Consider the following 18,184-nt stretch of genomic DNA (forward strand, 5'->3'; position numbering starts at 1 on the left):
GAATTTGCAACTTTCAAACAGGCTTAGAACTGCGATATGCTTCTCATGAGGATAGCTCTACATTCAAGCGGTCGCATTACTGATCAGCTACTAGAGCGCAAGGTGCAAGAGCTGCAACCTGAATAGAGCAAAGACTGCAGCCTACTATACTTAGTAGCATAATTAATTTACTACTTCTTGGGCCTTTTCTAAGTACTGCTACGCTGTTTATTTCCTACTCTTATTTGATCGTCGGGTAGGACAGTGCAAGAAATATCTAATAGTCACTGCGAGAACTCTTGAGTTCGTTCATTGTCCAAAAATCTTAGATCCAATATAAAGAGCCATTACCCCAATTGAATATTTATTCAACACATCATACATGATTCCCACGAGTTGTCAATATTCTGCATATGATGGTGCCCAGGAACGCATCAGAGTCAATTATAAGTGATGACCTGATGCTTGGCACGCGGCGACAGACCAGGCCCAATCTATCATAGGTACCGCAGGTCACGGTACTAGTCGCGCTTACATCTGACCAAAAAGGCTTGTCGTGACAATTCGCCCATGTCAGCCGCCCCAGAGCCTCAATATCCAAGTCTCCCACAATTATTCAGATACACTGGCATAACAACTCGGTACTTTGCTGAAGAGTGGGAACGCGAACCGACGCTGTTTCCAAAGTCTTGGCAAAGTCACATCCGGGAATCACGTGAGCTACCTCCCGCCTTCGCCAACTCAAGCCTGTCATCTTGTCCCTGCTATCGACGCCCCTCCCATGAGACAATCGTACGAAGCACTCCCCGGGCCGTGCAGCCTCTGATCCCGAATGAACAAGATCTAACTCTCCTTTGGTTATTCAGCTCGATTGCGATCCCGACTCTGTGACACATCCCACCTGCCTCTCGCCCTGCGGGTACCGCTCAATCCTAATCGGAACGGTCTGCAATTCCAACGTCCGCGCAAGGTCTTCTGTGGCCACCAGACCCAGTCTTGAAATTTGTACTTGGGTTTGTTAAGCTGCAGAACCCTATGTGGAGCAAGAGCAAAGACCGTATTCGATCGTCGACTTCTCAACTCGCTCCCTCCGTTTCAAGCTTCCTCCCACTCGCCCGCCCCCCGGTATTTCGCCAGGGAATTAAGCCACGGTCTCGTCTGCCCCGTTAGATGGCAGATGGTACCTACAGGTTCCAGCAGCCTGGGGCCGGGCAATTCTATTTCCAAACACAACCGCACCAACACTCGCACCAACGACACGCCATTCCGAACGGGACCAATTCCCCGGGACGACTGAAGCTCACCCACGACACTCCATCCCCTTCTCGATCGCCACCAGTGAACCAATCAGCCGCTCTGAACACTCTCGCCATGTACGGTCAACAACAACATGTCATGATGAGTGGCGGCCAGGGCCACCAGCGCTTTGGCATGCAGATCGCCAAGTTTCAGTCACAAACCCATCACCCTCACCACCCTCAACAACAACATCACCATCCCCACCATGCCCAAGCGCAGCACAATATCTCCCAACATACCTTCTCCGGTGGAACCCTCGCCACGACAACCCCGCATTTCACGACCAGCCACATCCAAAATGGAGGGCCGTCCGCGGTGGACGAGGACATGGATGATCAGATGAGTGAGCATTGGGCACGGCAACTCCAGCTTGCCGCTGAATCGCGACAGGCTAGTTCTCCCCACTACCACGCTCGGGCTATGGCACAGCAGTCCAAGGGGATTTCGATCATGCCTAGCCAAAACGACCCCTCGGAACATGGAAATGATGCTCGGAATGGAACCCCCGCAAAGAAGTCAGCCTCGCGACAGGGTTGGAATGCAATCGATTTTGGTGGACAGGGCCTGCGTGCTGTGGCCCCCTCACTTTTCAACTACGACTTCCTCGAGAAGCTGTATCTCAACCACAACAAACTGAAGACGCTTCCCCCGGCGATTGGCCAACTACGCAAACTTACTCACCTTGACTTGTCCGGTAATGACCTCACCGAGCTCCCCGAGGAGATCGGCATGCTCTCCAACCTTAAGAACCTCCTCCTTTTCGATAACCACATCCGCACTCTCCCTTACGAAATGGGTTATCTGTACCGCCTGGAGACATTGGGAATTGAGGGAAACCCCCTCAACGATGTGCTCAAGTCTCAGATCATGAAGGATGGAACGAAAGCCTTGATCAAGTATCTCAAGGAAGAGATGCCAGGTAAGTTCCGGTTCCGATTTTTGAGCTCCGGCTCATGATCTCTGCGTGTACTAACCCAATTCTAACCACAGTTCACATTCCTCCGCCTGATCGTGATTGGGTAATTCTTGATGAAACCCAGAGCTCCAAGGACGCCCCCGCCGAGAAGATCACAGTCCTTTCCTACAACACCCTTTGCGATTCTTCCGCAACTGCATCTCACTACGGCTACGCACCTGCTCGTGTCCTTTCTTGGGAGTTTCGCCGGGAACTCATCCTTAATGAATTACGATCCCACAGCTCGGATATCGTCTGTCTTCAGGAAGTTGATCAAGGAAGCTACAACAATTTCTTCCGCGAGCAGCTTGCTTACAACGATTACAAGGGCGTTTACTGGCCCCGTGGGCGCGCAATGGGAATGCACGAAGATGATGCCAAAACCATTGATGGCTGTGCCACATTCTTCAAGGCATCCAAGTACATCCTGCTGGACAAGCATTTGATCAACTTTGGTCAAACCGCCGTTCGACGACCAGACGCGAAGGGACAGGATGACATCTACAACCGACTGTGGCAGAAGGACCACATTGCTGTTGTGATCTTCCTGGAGAACCGATTGACCGGAGCACGATTCATGGTCGTCAATGCCCATCTCTACTGGGATCCGGCTTTCAAGGACGTCAAACTCATTCAAACCGCCATTCTCATGGAGGAGATCACAAAGCTTTCGGAAAATTGGACCAAGCATCCTCCTTGCGTGGACAAGGCTAAATTCCGCTTCTCCGAGGCCGAAAGTGGTTCTGAAACGACCCCGACAGTAGAGCCGGCGCCTTCTAAGGAATACACCAGTGGTGATCAGATCCCGCTTCTCATGTGTGGTGATTTTAATTCCTCACCCGGATCTGCAGCGTACAACTTGATCGCCAGTGGACGTCTGACTGAGGAACACCCCGATCTGGAGAAACGACTGTACGGCAACCTGAGCAAGATTGGAATGACTCATCCGTTCAAGCTGAAATCGGCCTATGGTTCCATTGGAGAGCTCAGTTTCACCAACTACACTCCCGATTTCAAGGATATTCTGGACTATGTGTGGTACTCATCCAACACCCTGTATGTGTCGGCGTTGCTTGGGGAGGTGGACAAGGACTACCTTCGCAGGGTGCCTGGATTCCCCAATTTCCATTTCCCATCTGATCATGTCGCATTGTTTGCGGAGTTTACTGTAAAAGAGAAAAAGGGCAAGGTTGTGGATGCGGATTTCGGGCCGCAACGGCACTGATGAGGAGCATTGATCTTTTGAGACGGGTGTTTTGTGAAGTTGGGGGTTTCATCTTTTTCTGGCCTTTTGTACCTCTTGTCATTTCGGAATCTGTGGTAGTGGTAGGTGTCTTTTGCCTGCTATCTCATGTTACTGCCTTGTGTCTTGTCCTCTTCTTATCTTTCTTGTTGTCGTTTCTTCTTTTGGCCCCCTTTCTTTCTCTGCGTTTTGCTTCCATTTATGAACTCGTCTCCTATGCCTGTTTTTCTCCTTCTCTCCGTCTCGCTTTCCCCTAACCTCTTGCTTTCAAAGCGTTTTCCAGTCGCATTGGCTACTGCACGTAGTCACTGACAAGATGGGATCGCTTTTCTCCCGCCTTCCCCTCTCGCCTCCCGCCCCCCTCTCTCCCTTTCCTCCATCCTGATTTCATGTCTCCGCTGCTCCTCATGGAGTTTTCTCCTGAAATATCTCTGTTTCACATCTCTCCTAATCTCTAACGTCATTTGAGACGGTTTCACGACGCTGAGGGCAGGGTTGGTGTTCAGGTGGAACAGGTGGCCTCCGAAGGGCTTTTACGAGGTTGCTTTTTGATTTGTTTTATCGGCGATGGGAGTTTTTTTTTTGATCTATGTACCTGTTCTGCCATACTTTCTATCCCGTCAAGCATAGAACATGGCTCTGTTCAACTTCTGAAATTTCTGAAATTAACTTGTAGGTCGTAATGTAGATTCCAGTGCTCTCAAAAATGCCAAGGCGAAAATGCGGGCTTCTCATAACTTATCGAGCTCTACTTACTTGAATGCTGGTCATACTGAGACTCTCATTTGTTAAGAAGTTCACGTTTTTATGGGGGCATCCATCATTCTGCAGTGCTGACTACGCGGCATCACATGTCAGATCCGTCAACAAAAGCACGCTATCGATCCCAAGTCAGCTCTGACAACTCCTCTCAACAGTCGCTTATCCTCAATAATGTCCATCGAAGAAGGTACCCACACGCTGCCCGACGGGCTCGAGGCGTATACCAAAACTTGGAAGGTCGGTCCATCTCCACTTTCTGCTATCTTATTTTATCGACGTCGATGTCAATCTAACCTCAGCTCAGACAGATGGATCACCACGAGCAACCTTGGCATTTATCCACGGATTCAGCGATCACAGTGAGCGCTTAGACAAAGAAGCCTGCAGGCAAGATGGCCCTACTGACTTCTTCCACCAGGCAATACCCATTATGAGCTATTCCCAACTCTTGCCTCATCGGGCATCGAGGTTAGAGCTATTGACCAGCGGTATGTACCGGATACCCTACATATGAGAGAACTCTTTCTCTTGAGCTCCCTGCGACCGTTCAAAGCGAAAAGTAAAAAGGGCTAACTCTCGCAAATTAGTGGTTGGGGCCGCACATTCAAACGCCGCAAAGACCGCGGCAACAGCGGCGGCACATCAGTCGTCCTGGCAGACCTGCACTCATTTCTCCTCAGCTTTGCGCCGCAAGCCGAGGCCCAGGGGATTCCTCTGTTTCTAGCCGGACATAGCATGGGCGGCGGCGAGATCCTAACCTACGTTCTGCACCCGGACTCGCCATACCGCAAGTCCGATTCCCGACCCAAACTCGCCGGCCTGCTTGTTCTTTCACCGCTCATCGCGCTGGATCCGGCTTCGCGCCCCTGGACTTTGACCGTAATCGCTGGAAGACTTGCAGGTCGACTTTTCCCTCGCATGCAGCGGTACTCCCCGCTCGACCCTAACCATGTGACGCGGGACAAGCAGGCTATTGCTGATTTCCAGGCTGACGAGTTGTGCCATGAGACCGGTACCCTGGAGCAACTGGCAGGCATGCTGGACCGGGGATTGTGGCTAGAGCACCTCTCTAAGGACCAGATTAAGGGCGTGGATATTTTGCCTATGTGGCTTGCCCACGGCGATGAGGATCGAATTACTAGCCACCCGGCCACAAAGCGGTTGGCCGAGCTGCTGGGGGAGAAGGGGGATGTCGTGTTCGCTTCTTATGCTGGTGCTTACCACAAGTTGCAGGCTGAGCTACCTGAAACTAGGACCCAGTTCGCATCCGACCTTTTGGGTTGGATTGAGGCTAAGCTGTGATTACATATTGGTTAAGATGTTAAGATCGTCCTTGAACATATTGTTCGGTATTGTTACTTATTAAATGCGATCTATGTGATTGTACATGACAATAATTTTACCGGGTAATACTAGTACAGTGTATATGCAAATGCTATAGTACAATGAAGGGGAAGGGAATGCCTTGGGGTATATCCCAAAATCACCGGGAAGGGAGATCTTCTATACGTCTCCAAATGCCAACGAAGCCGCCCCCCATAGTGCGCAGTCCGACCTTGGGTCGGCAGACCATGACTTGCTCATTTTCCTTAGCCGGCGCCTCTGTAACAGGGGCTTCGCTTACATCTTCTGGTTCATCAGCGGATGCCTCATCTGCCTCGGAAGTTGTGTTCCAAGAAGACGGGTCAGCCCCAGACTTTTTGATCGCGAGCCGAACATCCCACTGTCGGCCACCAGAAATGCCCATACCGAGCTCCACCACTCTCTCTTGAACGAGCGGCAGGTGATGCTGGCGGATCAAACGCACGCAATCACCGATCTGGGTGATACTCGGCACAAAGACGATGAGGAATCCATCGCGCTTAATGATTGGTGCCACGTGCGGTATTCTGAGCTGTGCTGATGGCATGTCCAGAATCGCATGGGACAGGAATGGCTCCATTGAGCGCTGCAATGTCAACGAGGATAGCACGCCAGACTTGGTTCGTCGCTTCATCTGTTCAGCAACCCAGTTCTCAACGGGACCAACGTAAAAATCGACATCTCCGCTATACATTCCACGTCGGAACCCTTGCACGTTCTTTTCTGCGAGCTTCGAGAATTTCGACGAGACGTCTACGGTATGAATGACAGCGTTGCGCTGCGCCCGCCATGCATTCCATTCTTCTTGCACGGTGTCGACACCCGAGACAGCATCGGTGCCTCCCACATCTTCTGAATCCTCTTCGCCTGGTCGCTTAGCCCGGTCCTCTAGGAATTGAATCTGAGATTTCACGGGTCGAGGCGGGGGAGTTGTGTTGGCGGCATGAATAGCGCGCGCCAGGTGGAGGGTCAAGGAACCATGGCCAGTCCCAGACTCAAGGATCTCTATCGACGGTGGCCCTTCTTCGCCTGCAGCGGGGGTATTGGGGTGGAGGTCGAGGAGGGAGACAATCAAGTTCGCATCGTGGGGATAGATCTACCGTTGTGAGCGGTGGTTCCGACTTTGTTCACAGTTGGGACGGTGCGCATACCGGTGTCACATGGCGAGGAGTCAAGGCAACATATTCATCCAAGGTTGGCAGACTTGGTCGGACGTCCGGACCTAATTGAATGATTGATCGGTCAGTCGCGGCGCGTATACTATTCATCGGAATAGTAATTACTTACCTTTGTGAGCCTGCACAGTCTCCCAAACACGGCTTCCAATGACACGGTCATGCTCTAGATGTCCCCGACGAAGATTTGTCTTGTCGCCCCTTTTCAATGGCTTCGTCAGGATCGGCTGCTTATTGTGCAGCACGATCCGATCACCCTCTGCGCGTCTGTCAGCCCTGTCGGTCCGACGGGGTGGAATCGGAGGTCGTCGCAAACGTACCGCGGAAAATGGAGAAGTCGGTATCGAATGACCGCGCGTGAGGACCAGCTGAACCAACCGCTGGCGGGCTGCCCAGCACTCGCCGCAGAGATTGGAGCAGACGAGCCATGCTGGAGCTTAAGATGTCCTAGACGGGAAAATCTCGCTGCCATGCCCAAACCCACTGAGGCGGCGATCCACCGCCAAACCGATCCACTCCCCGGCTTCCCCTCGCCGCTCACCGAGGGGCTCCTCCGTTAATCTGTCTACATTTCTGTGTCAATTGCCGACATTCCCTCTCCAAAAATTGTCCCTCTTCTGTCCCTCTTTCTTCAAATTACGCTCTTTCGCATTCTGCCACAATGGGCTCGACCGTACTCCCTTATATGCAAACAAACCCGAAGGTGATCTTCTTCACCGATTTTGACGGCACGATCACCGTTGACGACAGTAAGTTCTTGCGCGACAACCGCGGTTTTGAGAATAGACTGCTAACGATGAACTGAGCGCAGGCAATGATTTTATGGTCCGTCTTGCATGCACCACTTCCGCATTTCTAATCTGACTCTCTTGCGCAGATTGACAATCTCGGGTTTGGCCGCGAGCGCCGCCAACAACTGAACGAGAAGGTCCTCGACGAAACACTTGGTTTCCGGTGAGTAGGGATGATGCCACGATCTATCGCTTTATAAGGTTTCATGGGCTGACTATGCGCTTTTCTATACCAGGGACGCCTTCCGCGAGATGCTGGGAAGCATCAAGACCCCCTACGACGAGTGTATCGCGACTCTGCTGAAGAACATGAAACTGGATCCGTACTTCGAGAAGTTCTACTACTGGGCCCGGGACAACAATGTGCCTATTGTAATTCTGTCCTCCGGAATGAGGCCGATTATCAGCGCGCTACTCGAGAAGTTCCTGGGCCACAAGCCCGGTGACCACCTCCACATTGTCTGTAACGAGGTAGTGAGCCGCGACGGCAAGGATATCAACAGCGAAGGTGGCTGGCAGATCCAGTACCATGACGAAAGGTAAGCCATCTAATGCGCCTTCATAATTCTCTGTGGGTCGCCCGTGTTGTATGTCGTATGCTCACGACCCATCTCTTCTAGTCACTTCGGCCACGACAAGTCCCTCGAGATTAAGCCGTACGCTGCTTTGCCCGAAGGCGAGCGACCGGTACTTCTGTACGCCGGCGATGGTGTGTCCGATTTGTCGGCCGCCGCGGAGACCAACCTCTTGTTTGCGAAGGCTGGCAAAGGTAAAATTCAAATCCAACCTTGCTGCGGTGCAGAATGCGATGTTTCATTGCAATACTAACAAAAAGATAGACCTTGTCACTTTCTGCGAGCGCCGTGGTATGCCCTTCACCACCTTTGAGAACTGGTCCACCATCCTGTCGACTACCCAAGATATCCTTGCCGGTAAGGTGTCGCCCGTCGATGTGGCGAAGGTCAGCAAGACTGCGTAAATTACCTCAGATAAACACATAGACTTGGGAGGACTTGGTAGATAAGATGGCCATAATATTGTGGCTGCGAATCAGAATTTAGACCATTTAATTGCACAGCATCGACGTTGAAATAGAGACGATTCCCTGATGGTAGAAGCGGAGAAGGCTGGACCCTTCAGGAGTTGCAGCGTGACCGCCTTGCGGGTCCGTGACCTCGACCTCGCTCCCTCCCCAAACAACTCTCCGCTACTCACTTTTTGTTTATGGATCCAGAGCTCTGTGGATTGGCCTAAACTTGCTGGTCATCTCGTGGCCTGGAATACACCCTCTTGAAAGTGGGTGGCATCATGCGACAGTGCACCTCCCGGCTCTTGGTCAAGTCCTTGGAAGGGTGATACCTTCATCATGGCTCGCCGGCTCGTACGAGTCCCTTACTCGATTCTCGAATCTCTGGCTAATATTTCGTTCTCTATAGGTCCGCACGGGCGTCCAGCTCGGCTTAATCGTTTCTTTTGTGCTTCTCGTCGTTGTGTTCCTTGATAACCGATTCCGTGTCCTCCCCGAGTCCATCCATGGCCATCTGCCCATGCACTACCCCGGATATGTGATCACCGATGTCACGGTCATCAGATGCTCCTCACTCAACCCTTTCTCGAATTGCAAGTCGGACCCGGATGTCTGGCACCGCGTCAACAAAGACCTCTATCTGCGCTCGGGGTGGACCTCAACTGCCTACATCCAATTTCAGCGGAAGAAGGAGAGTGAACTGGGAGCTGATGACCGAGTGGTTGTCGATCTGAAGATTAGTCGCCTCACTCCGCCGACTGACTATACCGCTGCCAATGGTGGTAAGGGGGTGGAGGAGGCTTGGGAATCCCGACCTGGTGGCATCTGGTTGAAACGATCCTCCTCCCGTCACGCTAGCGACTCAGAGAAGGCAGTGACATACATCGATGTGCTTTTTGGCGCGGACGCTGTTGACCCTCGTCCTAACTGGGAAGTGAAGGATACACCCCCTGCTGTTGGACGGGTGGACAGAACGCTTGGAGACTCGTCTCAGTATTCGACGAGGAAACCCGACAAAGAACAAGAAGCCTACTCCCAGGATCAACGAAGGTGGAAAATTCAAGGTCATGCAGCTGGCAGATCTTCATTTGAGCACTGGCCTAGGTGACTGCCGTGACCCTGTCCCGGCGGAAATTGTACCTGGACAGAAGTGCGAGGCTGATCCTCGGACCTTGGAATTTGTGGAACGTCTCCTCGATGAAGAGAAGCCTGATATGGTTGTTTTCAGCGGTGATCAGGTTAACGGAGAGACTTCGCCTGATGCTCAGAGCGCCCTCTTCAAGTCTGTGAAACTTCTCGTTGACCGCAAGATCCCATATGCAGCCATCTTTGGAAACCATGACGATGAAGGCGATCTGAGCCGAGCACAGCTCATGTCCATTTACGAGGACCTTCCCTATTCCCTTTCAACCACCGGCCCCGAAGACATTGACGGCGTCGGAAACTACATTGTCGAAGTTCTCGACCGTGGCAAGAGCACGCACTCTGCCCTTACTTTCTACCTCCTTGACACTCATTCCTACTCTCCCGACGAACGCCAATTTAGAGGCTACGATTGGCTCAAACCCAGCCAGATACGTTGGTTCAAAAATACCGCCCAAAGCCTGAAAAAGAAACATCAGGAATACTCCCACATCCATATGAACGTTGCTTTCATCCATATTCCGTTGCCCGAATACCGGAGCACCAACTTGTACTTCAAGGGCCAGTGGAAAGAGGCCCCGACGGCACCGGGCTTCAATTCTGGCTTCAAGGATGCTCTCGAAGAAGAGGGTATTTTGTTTGTCAGTGGTGGACAGTAAGTTCTATCCAACTTTTCATATCTCTTTCCGCTGTGGATACTAACTTGGCTCAGCGACCACGCAAACGACTATTGCATGCTCGAGAAAGACACCAACGAAAAACCCTCCCTCTGGATGTGCTACGGTGGCGGCGGAGGTCTAGGTGGATACGGTGGTTACGACAACTACGTTCGACGAGTACGCTTCTTCGACTTCGACATGGGCCCTGGTCGTGTAAAGACCTACAAACGTCTTGAATGGGGTCAAACCGAAGATAAGATCGATGATATGATGATTGTCGATGGCGGTGCCGTCAAAGATTCCAGCGAAGCATATTAGCGGAGAACATCTTTCTTTCCATTTTCTTCTTTCTCCTCTTTTCTGTTTACTGATCCCCGGTCGCTTTATCCCGGCTATACTGTCGTTTCTGTCGTTGACGGCTCCACCCTTTCTTTTACACTGTACATATATTCCCTTTCCTTTTTTTTTTTTTTTTTTTCCATTTCCTGCAAAAGGTCGGCGTCCGACGGATGATTCAACTTATTGAATATGTGGTCATTTCTCACTGCGTCTTCTTTTTGCGAGAACAAGTAGATGCTAAACATAGGTTTGCCATGTTTGCGTCTGCGCTTTTTTCCCGACAAAAAACGCATTTGAAACCCCGTTTAATTAGGAATAGTATTGTGGCACTGAGTTTCTCACCACCATTTCTCAAAAAAGATGCGCTGTCCTTCGGGATCATCGAGGACGGTCTTCAACCGCTCCGCGAAGTCGTCGGTCATATTGGGCGGTCCACAGATATATGAGACCGTCTCGTGCGGGTCCATCTTACCATCTCTGCCGATGACTGAGGAGCGAAGGTCATCGTCACCAATCCTTCGTGGCTGTATAGTCAGGTCTGATGGTAGGCTAGCAGAATCGAGTAGGGAAGTATCGAGGTTAGTAAGGAAGAGCACTAGAGAAATGCGGAGCCTTTGCGATTGCATTTGGGAGCGAAGTATTGACCGAAGTCGCGGCAGGAACAAAACTTGTTCCAGTTTCGTCTCTAGAGGCTTATTATCCTCTCCTGGTGATAGTCGACTCGAGTATAAGAAGTGGACATTTAAAGCATGAGTATTTTGTGACTGGTTGTTCAGATGCGACAGGATCGAGATGAGCGGGCTATAGCGTGTCAGTGTCCTAGACCCCAAAATTATGTGTCGATGGAACATACTTGATACCAACGCCTCCAGCGATAAAGACCACATTTTTGATCTTATGAATGTCAACTCCAGTTGGTGGCCAGGTGAAGCTTCCACCAACGCGGATATTGATTTCCTGTCCAAGAATCTCCTCTTTTGGTCTCCATAGCCATGCAGCAGCTGGGTTGGAGGGTGAGTCTTGAACGGCCAATTCTACATAAGGCGTCCGACTCTGTAGAGTTGGAGCACTAAGGGCACCAATTCTGTCACTGGCGAGGGATTCTGGCAGAGAATCAAGGGATGGTAGCGGCTGGGCGTCTGCTGGGGTCGAGGTAATGGTGAAACCACCAGCGTTGGAGATGGACGGGATGTGTACATCTAGCCATTGGCCTGGGAGGAAGGCGAATGATTGCTGGTTTTCCTAAAAATGCGTGAGCATGGTGCCTACAATGTGATTGCGATGTATATAGGTCACTGATGTTGCAGGATATGCAATGTGATGGTTGAGTATTCCGCCCACACCATCAAAGCACATTTTTGAGATGATAAAAGGGACATCTCGGGACATCTCCAACACTTGCAACACGTAAGACTGAATTGAGCCAACATACATTATTATTTTCCTGAGGGATGGCCAAGTGTAGGAGTCGGATGGAGAGATTGATCTCCTCCACATGTGACAGATGCACAGGGTACAGCCTGTTTTGTCGGGGCTCGGCCGCCGTGCGCAGCTCATGCGGGATTGAGTCTTCGCGTCGCGAGCTCATCTTGACGAGTGATCCCGACAAGCACCGTCTCGGTGGTGGCTGGGGCCGTTGGCCACGGAGGTAGAGCGCTAGTCGCGGGATTGCCTGGAACTGCGGTCGGGAGCCTCTCATCGGAGGTACAAGACCAGTATGCTGCTATTTTGTATATTCCGTCTTCGGAGACCGGATGATCCTCGACTGGCTGGGCCGATGCAAATGTTCACTGGCCCCCAAGCCTATACCATCGGTACATTGGTACTAGTATGGCAGATCGATATCTGCGCGGAAGAGCCCCGGCCGTCAAGGGCCAATGGCGGTGCACGTGATTGATAGCTGCCCAAATGGGACATTCGAACTCCCAAGGTCCACCTCGATTGCAGAGCCAAGGTGAACAGCACGTCGTTACAGATCGCCGCTTCACAAAATAAGTTTGCATCGAAGCATTGGAGACGGAAATTGTGGGTCGAGCGACAATCGCTGCGATGCCGGGTAAAAGGCACCCAGACCCTGGGCAACTTGTGCGAGGCCGATGGTCTCTCGGGAAGCCTATCTGGGGGATCCCGTTGCCAATGGATCCCTCCCCACCCAAGATATGCACCGCTATGGAGTTTTTTATGGAGCTGGGTGGATTTGATCTTTGCGATCCTACACATTCCCCTGCCCCTCTTCGCGACTAATTGTTATTCCTCCAGGACTTCGTCAGCCCCACGGCCCTCTTCACGTGGCCGAGCAGAGATTTCAATTTCCGAGGATGTGTTGGCCTGTGTACAGCTGTCAAAGTGTCGAGCGACCAAAGTCCCGACCTAGGCCCTGTCGACAGCCAAAAAAAAAGGGGGTTGCCGATAGCCGGGAAGTCTTCCCCCGGACCGGAGGGGTGATCTTCACTGCAGCACTGTAATCCGGAGCCCACGAGACATCGCAAAGTTGCAAGTTTTCTCTTGTCTATGCTCGATTCAGTCAAGGTGTCGTCCAAGTGGCACCAATCAGGGGGGAGGCAAATTCAATCTTCAAAGCCGAGAGGGCTATAAATACTTCCAGCCAGTCGAATCCCTGTAGGGCAGCCGCCGGGGTGCCTGTGGCCTGAGAATTCTGGCCGAAGCCGTCGCGGGATCTCCTAATCAGGTTAGTCCGACGAATCTAAGAAATCTTAAGAGTTTTAAGAATTTAAGAAATTTCATATGGTCCCGTGAAACCCGGCGAGCCCTCCAATCATGGCTGGGCGTGTCGGTTTAACCTTGCTGAGATCCTAGCAAGGTCAATTGATCGAAGAAATCTAGAACCGTAGGCGCAGGTGACCTCCAGATCCTGGCCGCCCGCATATCTCAACGGGTTGTATACTTCGTACTGTTTCTGGGGAGACCGGGGCGCAGCTCCCCCCGACATTCGAATTTTCCGCGTGACGCGAGCAATAGCCTCGACACAGGAGGGAGCGGATTCCAAAATGCATCTTTCATTCGTTCTGGCCTGGGGCCCCCACTGCATCCCGCCACATGATGTGGGTTGTTCTCCATTTTTATCAATTTTACCAAAAGCGGCGGGTCCGGGTGGCGGTGACCTCCAGTACAAAGAAGAGCTGCTTGCGGCCAATTCATAATATTTATCTCCCCAAGCTCCTCCCCTCTTTCGATTTTTTCATCTTCTCTCTTTCATCTCATCCACTTCCTTCAATTCCTTTCACAATGGGGGCCATCAAACTCAACAGCAAGAACCTTCCCCAGATCGTGTCCGCATCCGATGCGCCGATCGAATACCCTACCTTCCCGCGTGGTGATGCTGTCAAGGAGGGAATTGTCCATGTTGGCGTCGGTGGTTTTCACCGCGCTCACCTGGCGGTTTACATGAACCAACTGATGCAGCACCACGGTGTTACCGACTACGCAATTTGCGGTGTTGGTCTGCAGCCATGGGATGTTGGTATGCGGGACGCCCTGGGCTCCCAAGACCACCTCTACACCATTGTTGAGCGCTCTGCCACCAAGAGTGTTGCCAAGATCATGGGCAGCATCAACTCTTTCCTCTGGGCTCACGACGACCGTGAAGCCGTGATCGCGAAGATGGCACACCCGGATACCCACATCGTCTCCCTTACCGTCACCGAAAGCGGCTACTACTACAACGAAAACTCCCACGAACTCCAGACCGAAGACCCCGACATTCAGCACGATCTGAACCCTGACAATGCCCCGAAGACCACTTTCGGATTCCTTTTTCACGCCATGGCTCGCCGCCGCGCACAGGGATTGAACCCATTTACTGTTATGTCCTGTGATAACATGCAAGGAAATGGATCTATCACCCGCCACATGCTTGTCTCCTTCGCTCGTCTCCGTGACCCCGAGCTTGCGGAGTGGATCAACACCAATGCTCATTTCCCTAATGCTATGGTCGACCGCATTACTCCTCAAACATCCGCTGCCGACAAGGTGTCTCTCGCTGAGGACTTTGGCATCGAAGACTCATGGCCTATCGTTACTGAGCCCTTCATGCAGTGGGTTGTTGAGGACCACTTCTCTGACGGCCGCCCGCCTTTTGAGAAGGTGGGAGTTCAGATTGTCAAGAATGTGCAGCAGGTTGCTGAATTCGAGAAGCACAAGCTTCGTCTGTTGAATGGTAGCCATGCTATCATTGCCTATGGTGGACAATTGGCTGGCTACAAGTTTGTTCACGAGGTCATGGAGAACCCACTGTTCAGACAGTTCATTTGGCAAATGATGCAGGAGGAGACCAAGCGCACTCTCCCTGACATTGAGGGTCACGATGTCGACAAGTACTGCGAGACACTGATCGAGCGTTTCTCCAACCCCCCGATCAGGGATCAGCTGCCTCGCATTGCTGGTGGTGGTACCGGCAAGATCCCCCAGTTCATCATGCCCACCATTGCTGAAGCCATCTGGGTGACCGGACCCTTCCGTCGTCTCTGTTTTACAGCTGCCGCCTACTTCCACTACATCAAGGGTGTTGATGACAACGGCAACAAGTTCGAGGTTCAAGACCCCATGCTTGAGGAGATTCACGCCGCCGCTTTTGCTGGTGGCACCGACCCCATGCCACTGCTCAGCATTAAGTCTCTGTTCGGTGACGACCTGCGTGGTGACAAGCGCTTTGTGGAGACCGTCACTATCGCCTTGGAAGACATCGCCCGGGACGGTGTCGTCAAGAGTCTTCCCAAGTACATCAACTAAGCTCTGTTACTGAGCTGTTGGTGTTATGAAAAGATTCCCGATTCATTTATGTCTTCTAGCGATTTTTTTCCCCCTCATTCTGCAGATTTTATAACTTTTCCTCGCGCGCATGTGTCATGATGGGTGTCTTTTTAGGACAGGGAAAGGCATGGATAGAGAAAATAGCCTTGTGATAGACTAACGTTTTTAATTGAAGCATTGACATGATGGAATTAAGATCCTAAGTTGTGACGGCTTTGGTGTAGTCCTTTGTTTGCTCATTTCCTATTCTCTTTTTCCCTGCTCATCCAATCGAGCTTGTTCTTGCTATCATTTGTGCATATTTGATATCTCCATCGCTGATTTGTGGCCATATCCAGGCGTCTTGACTGGCACCCGAGTGTTACCCAGGTACTGCTGGACTGCCCGGAGCTAAGAGAGCTACGGCGGGAGCTCAGAGGAAAGGTTGGCGACGCGTTTAACAGCTTGTCAAACTTGTTATGGGAACCTGGAGAAGAGGGAAGGAGTAAGATTAACATTGTTACGCTTCGCGGACGAAGACAAGGGAAGCTGTCTTCGACTTTGCCGAAGCGTCCCACCGGTTTGAAAGCCGCACACCATAAGGATAACAAAAGGCAACAACGGCTTCTGGGCCACGACAGGCCTCGGCGAGAAATTATATTCGCTTAGGAAGTGGTACACGGCACATGTAAGCGTAGAGATCTATGCTCTGAAACGAAGGAACGGAGTGGAAGGGGTTACCAACCCCACGGCTGCCCGACGCCGACGTTGACACTGCCAGAAACACTGCGAGAAACACACACCCTACTCCCCCGCCAAGCCTCTGTCTCATTGGTGCTTGGTTGGATCCCAGGTCACGTCCCAGGTCACTGGTTCCTTCCTTCTCGTGTTCGGTTGTCTCTGCTCGTCTCTTTGCTCTCCTGTCCTAGTACAGTACCTGCTTTACAAGGTTCATCCTCGTAAATTTTAGATTTCACACGATGTGATTATAGTGAAAGAGGATGATGGCGATAGATTTACTAGGCCAAACTCGCGTACACTGTCGTCCGGAGAAACCTATTACCCATGATTGATAAAAGCTTAAGCCTGAACGACTCATCCTCTAAAATGGTACATATTATTCCTTGGCTTTAAAATAATCAGGTACGATTGTGTAGTTACAAATGCGGAGGCAATCAGAGATAGTCACACTACATAGTTCTCATTTCAAGCCCCCAGCAAGTAGAATGCTCTGCCCAGTCATATAGCCTGTCTTGCAGAGCATCGTTACCACATTTGCGCACTCCTGTGGAGTACCTAGTCGTCCCACTGGGATGTTAGACACATCGCCCGCTGTTCCAGCCAGTAGTGTCGCGTCCGGGATCATTCCAGTGTCACCGATCATCGCAGGTGCGACATCATTAACCGTGACCCCATCCTGCGCTAGTTTCGTCGCCAAGTTTTTCATCATCCCAGTTAGACCAGCCTTGCTTGCAGCATAGTGACAACCATTTATTCCGCCGCCAATCGCCGCGATTGATGATATGAAAATGATCCTCCCCCACTTCTGAGAGACCATATAAGGAATGGCTTGCTTTGATAACAGAAATGAGGACGTGAGGTTTATATGAATCATTTTTTCAAACTCCTGAAGTGGGATCTCAATGATGTTTGAAATTCGTTTGCCATAGCCGGCGTTCGAAATCAGGATATCTGGCCCAGGCTGCTCATGTAGCAATTGGATTTGCCTAAACATAGATGCAATATCATCCACGTCACTGAAGTCTACCTTGTGAGACGTGACGTGGCGGGACGGATCCTGGGTTTTCAGCTCGGCAATGAGAGCCTCGATGGCGGATTTGTTCGTGGAATATGTCAGTGCCAGACATGCACCATGGTTGAAGAGGTCACGGGCGCAAGCTGCGCCAATCCTTTTTTGGGTCATGTCAGTCACGATCTTTATACGACCAGAAGGAGACACTTACCCTCCAGAGGCACCAGTGATCAAGGCAAGTCTTCCCCTGATATCGTTGTCTGGCTCCATGTTCGATTTATCCTGATGGTTTCAAAATGAGATGGTGGAAGGTCGGCAGATAGGAATATTGCTCTAGATCATTTGCTCGGGTCCTTTTCTGAGACTGCCACGCTGCATAGGGCCTCTCAATTTATATTTGCATTTCTTATCCTCGTGGTGATTCTTAAAAACAGAGAAAGTCCAGGCGGCTACTGAGCGGTAAACTCGGCGTTTGAACTTACCACTGGGTGGCTTCTCAATATGCTTCCAAAATAACGTTTATGACACTACCTAGTCCAATAGCCGGGCACGGAGTCACGGGCTCACCACTCGAAAACATTTGAAGAAACAATTCTCGTAGTTTCTAGAACCAGCAGTAAAACAGCCCCAAGCCGCCGCAAAATTTGTGAAGACCTTTTTGGCAATAGTTTATTCAAAGACTAATCTGCATTTCACCCCAGAAGTGTGGTTTCAAATTACGCGCTCTAGCATGCTACGTGAACCTACTCCCTAATAATTCGTAGCTGAGGAGAACCCGCTAACACTACCGAATTCCTAGTCATGATGTCCTTAGAAGACAATTATAATGCAGCACGGAGGTCTATCCCAAAAGGTCTGGGTCGACTCACCGCAGTCAATAGTAAAATTACGCTATAGATACCGTTAGGGTTTATATCCTCGCGAAGAACTTGATTCTCAATACTTACC

At 51.2% G+C, this 18,184-nt stretch overlaps 9 protein-coding genes across 9 annotated transcripts; 6 read left to right on the forward strand and 3 right to left on the reverse strand.

Moving 5' to 3' along the window:
* Positions 1–1,149: 1,149 nt before the first annotated feature.
* On the forward strand, positions 1,150–3,458 carry N7532_008061 (CCR4-Not complex 3'-5'-exoribonuclease subunit Ccr4; the record flags this gene model as incomplete). The annotated part of the gene is made up of 2 exons (XM_056620553.1): positions 1,150–2,197; positions 2,269–3,458. 2 exons carry the CDS (start codon positions 1,150–1,152, stop codon positions 3,456–3,458), a joined length of 2,238 nt encoding a protein of 745 aa, XP_056471359.1.
* Positions 3,459–4,409: 951 nt separating this feature from the next.
* N7532_008062 (uncharacterized protein) lies at positions 4,410–5,540 on the forward strand (the record flags this gene model as incomplete). The annotated part of the gene is made up of 4 exons (XM_056620554.1): positions 4,410–4,475; positions 4,543–4,597; positions 4,657–4,726; positions 4,826–5,540. The coding sequence occupies 4 exons, from the start codon at positions 4,410–4,412 to the stop codon at positions 5,538–5,540; spliced, it is 906 nt and encodes a 301-aa protein (XP_056471360.1).
* Positions 5,541–5,721: 181 nt separating this feature from the next.
* Positions 5,722–7,204, reverse strand: N7532_008063 (tRNA (adenine-N(1)-)-methyltransferase; the record flags this gene model as incomplete). The annotated part of the gene is made up of 4 exons (XM_056620555.1): positions 5,722–6,696; positions 6,752–6,822; positions 6,888–7,034; positions 7,096–7,204. 4 exons carry the CDS (start codon positions 7,202–7,204, stop codon positions 5,722–5,724), a joined length of 1,302 nt encoding a protein of 433 aa, XP_056471361.1.
* Positions 7,205–7,436: 232 nt separating this feature from the next.
* N7532_008064 (putative Phosphoserine phosphatase) lies at positions 7,437–8,545 on the forward strand (the record flags this gene model as incomplete). Its single annotated transcript, XM_056620556.1, has 6 exons — positions 7,437–7,524; positions 7,587–7,600; positions 7,653–7,729; positions 7,803–8,105; positions 8,187–8,335; positions 8,406–8,545. 6 exons carry the CDS (start codon positions 7,437–7,439, stop codon positions 8,543–8,545), a joined length of 771 nt encoding a protein of 256 aa, XP_056471362.1.
* Positions 8,546–8,932: 387 nt separating this feature from the next.
* N7532_008065 (metallophosphoesterase family protein) lies at positions 8,933–10,395 on the forward strand (the record flags this gene model as incomplete). The annotated part of the gene is made up of 3 exons (XM_056620557.1): positions 8,933–8,947; positions 9,003–9,557; positions 9,619–10,395. The coding sequence occupies 3 exons, from the start codon at positions 8,933–8,935 to the stop codon at positions 10,393–10,395; spliced, it is 1,347 nt and encodes a 448-aa protein (XP_056471363.1).
* Positions 10,396–10,470: 75 nt separating this feature from the next.
* Positions 10,471–10,713, forward strand: N7532_008066 (uncharacterized protein; the record flags this gene model as incomplete). Its single annotated transcript, XM_056620558.1, has 1 exon — positions 10,471–10,713. One exon carries the CDS (start codon positions 10,471–10,473, stop codon positions 10,711–10,713), a length of 243 nt encoding a protein of 80 aa, XP_056471364.1.
* Positions 10,714–11,072: 359 nt separating this feature from the next.
* On the reverse strand, positions 11,073–12,433 carry N7532_008067 (FAD-dependent oxidoreductase; the record flags this gene model as incomplete). The annotated part of the gene is made up of 3 exons (XM_056620559.1): positions 11,073–11,535; positions 11,588–11,976; positions 12,167–12,433. 3 exons carry the CDS (start codon positions 12,431–12,433, stop codon positions 11,073–11,075), a joined length of 1,119 nt encoding a protein of 372 aa, XP_056471365.1.
* A 1,547-nt stretch (positions 12,434–13,980) lies between these two features.
* On the forward strand, positions 13,981–15,483 carry N7532_008068 (mannitol dehydrogenase family protein; the record flags this gene model as incomplete). Its single annotated transcript, XM_056620560.1, has 1 exon — positions 13,981–15,483. The coding sequence occupies one exon, from the start codon at positions 13,981–13,983 to the stop codon at positions 15,481–15,483; it is 1,503 nt and encodes a 500-aa protein (XP_056471366.1).
* Positions 15,484–16,684: 1,201 nt separating this feature from the next.
* On the reverse strand, positions 16,685–17,506 carry N7532_008069 (SDR family NAD(P)-dependent oxidoreductase; the record flags this gene model as incomplete). The annotated part of the gene is made up of 2 exons (XM_056620561.1): positions 16,685–17,393; positions 17,448–17,506. The coding sequence occupies 2 exons, from the start codon at positions 17,504–17,506 to the stop codon at positions 16,685–16,687; spliced, it is 768 nt and encodes a 255-aa protein (XP_056471367.1).
* Between the last annotated feature and the right edge of the window lie 678 nt (positions 17,507–18,184).

The sequence above is a fragment of the Penicillium argentinense genome (genome assembly GCF_028826775.1).
Source record: "Penicillium argentinense strain IBT 30761 chromosome Unknown utg000009l_segment0_segment0, whole genome shotgun sequence".
Taxonomy (NCBI): Eukaryota; Fungi; Ascomycota; class Eurotiomycetes; order Eurotiales; family Aspergillaceae; genus Penicillium; species Penicillium argentinense.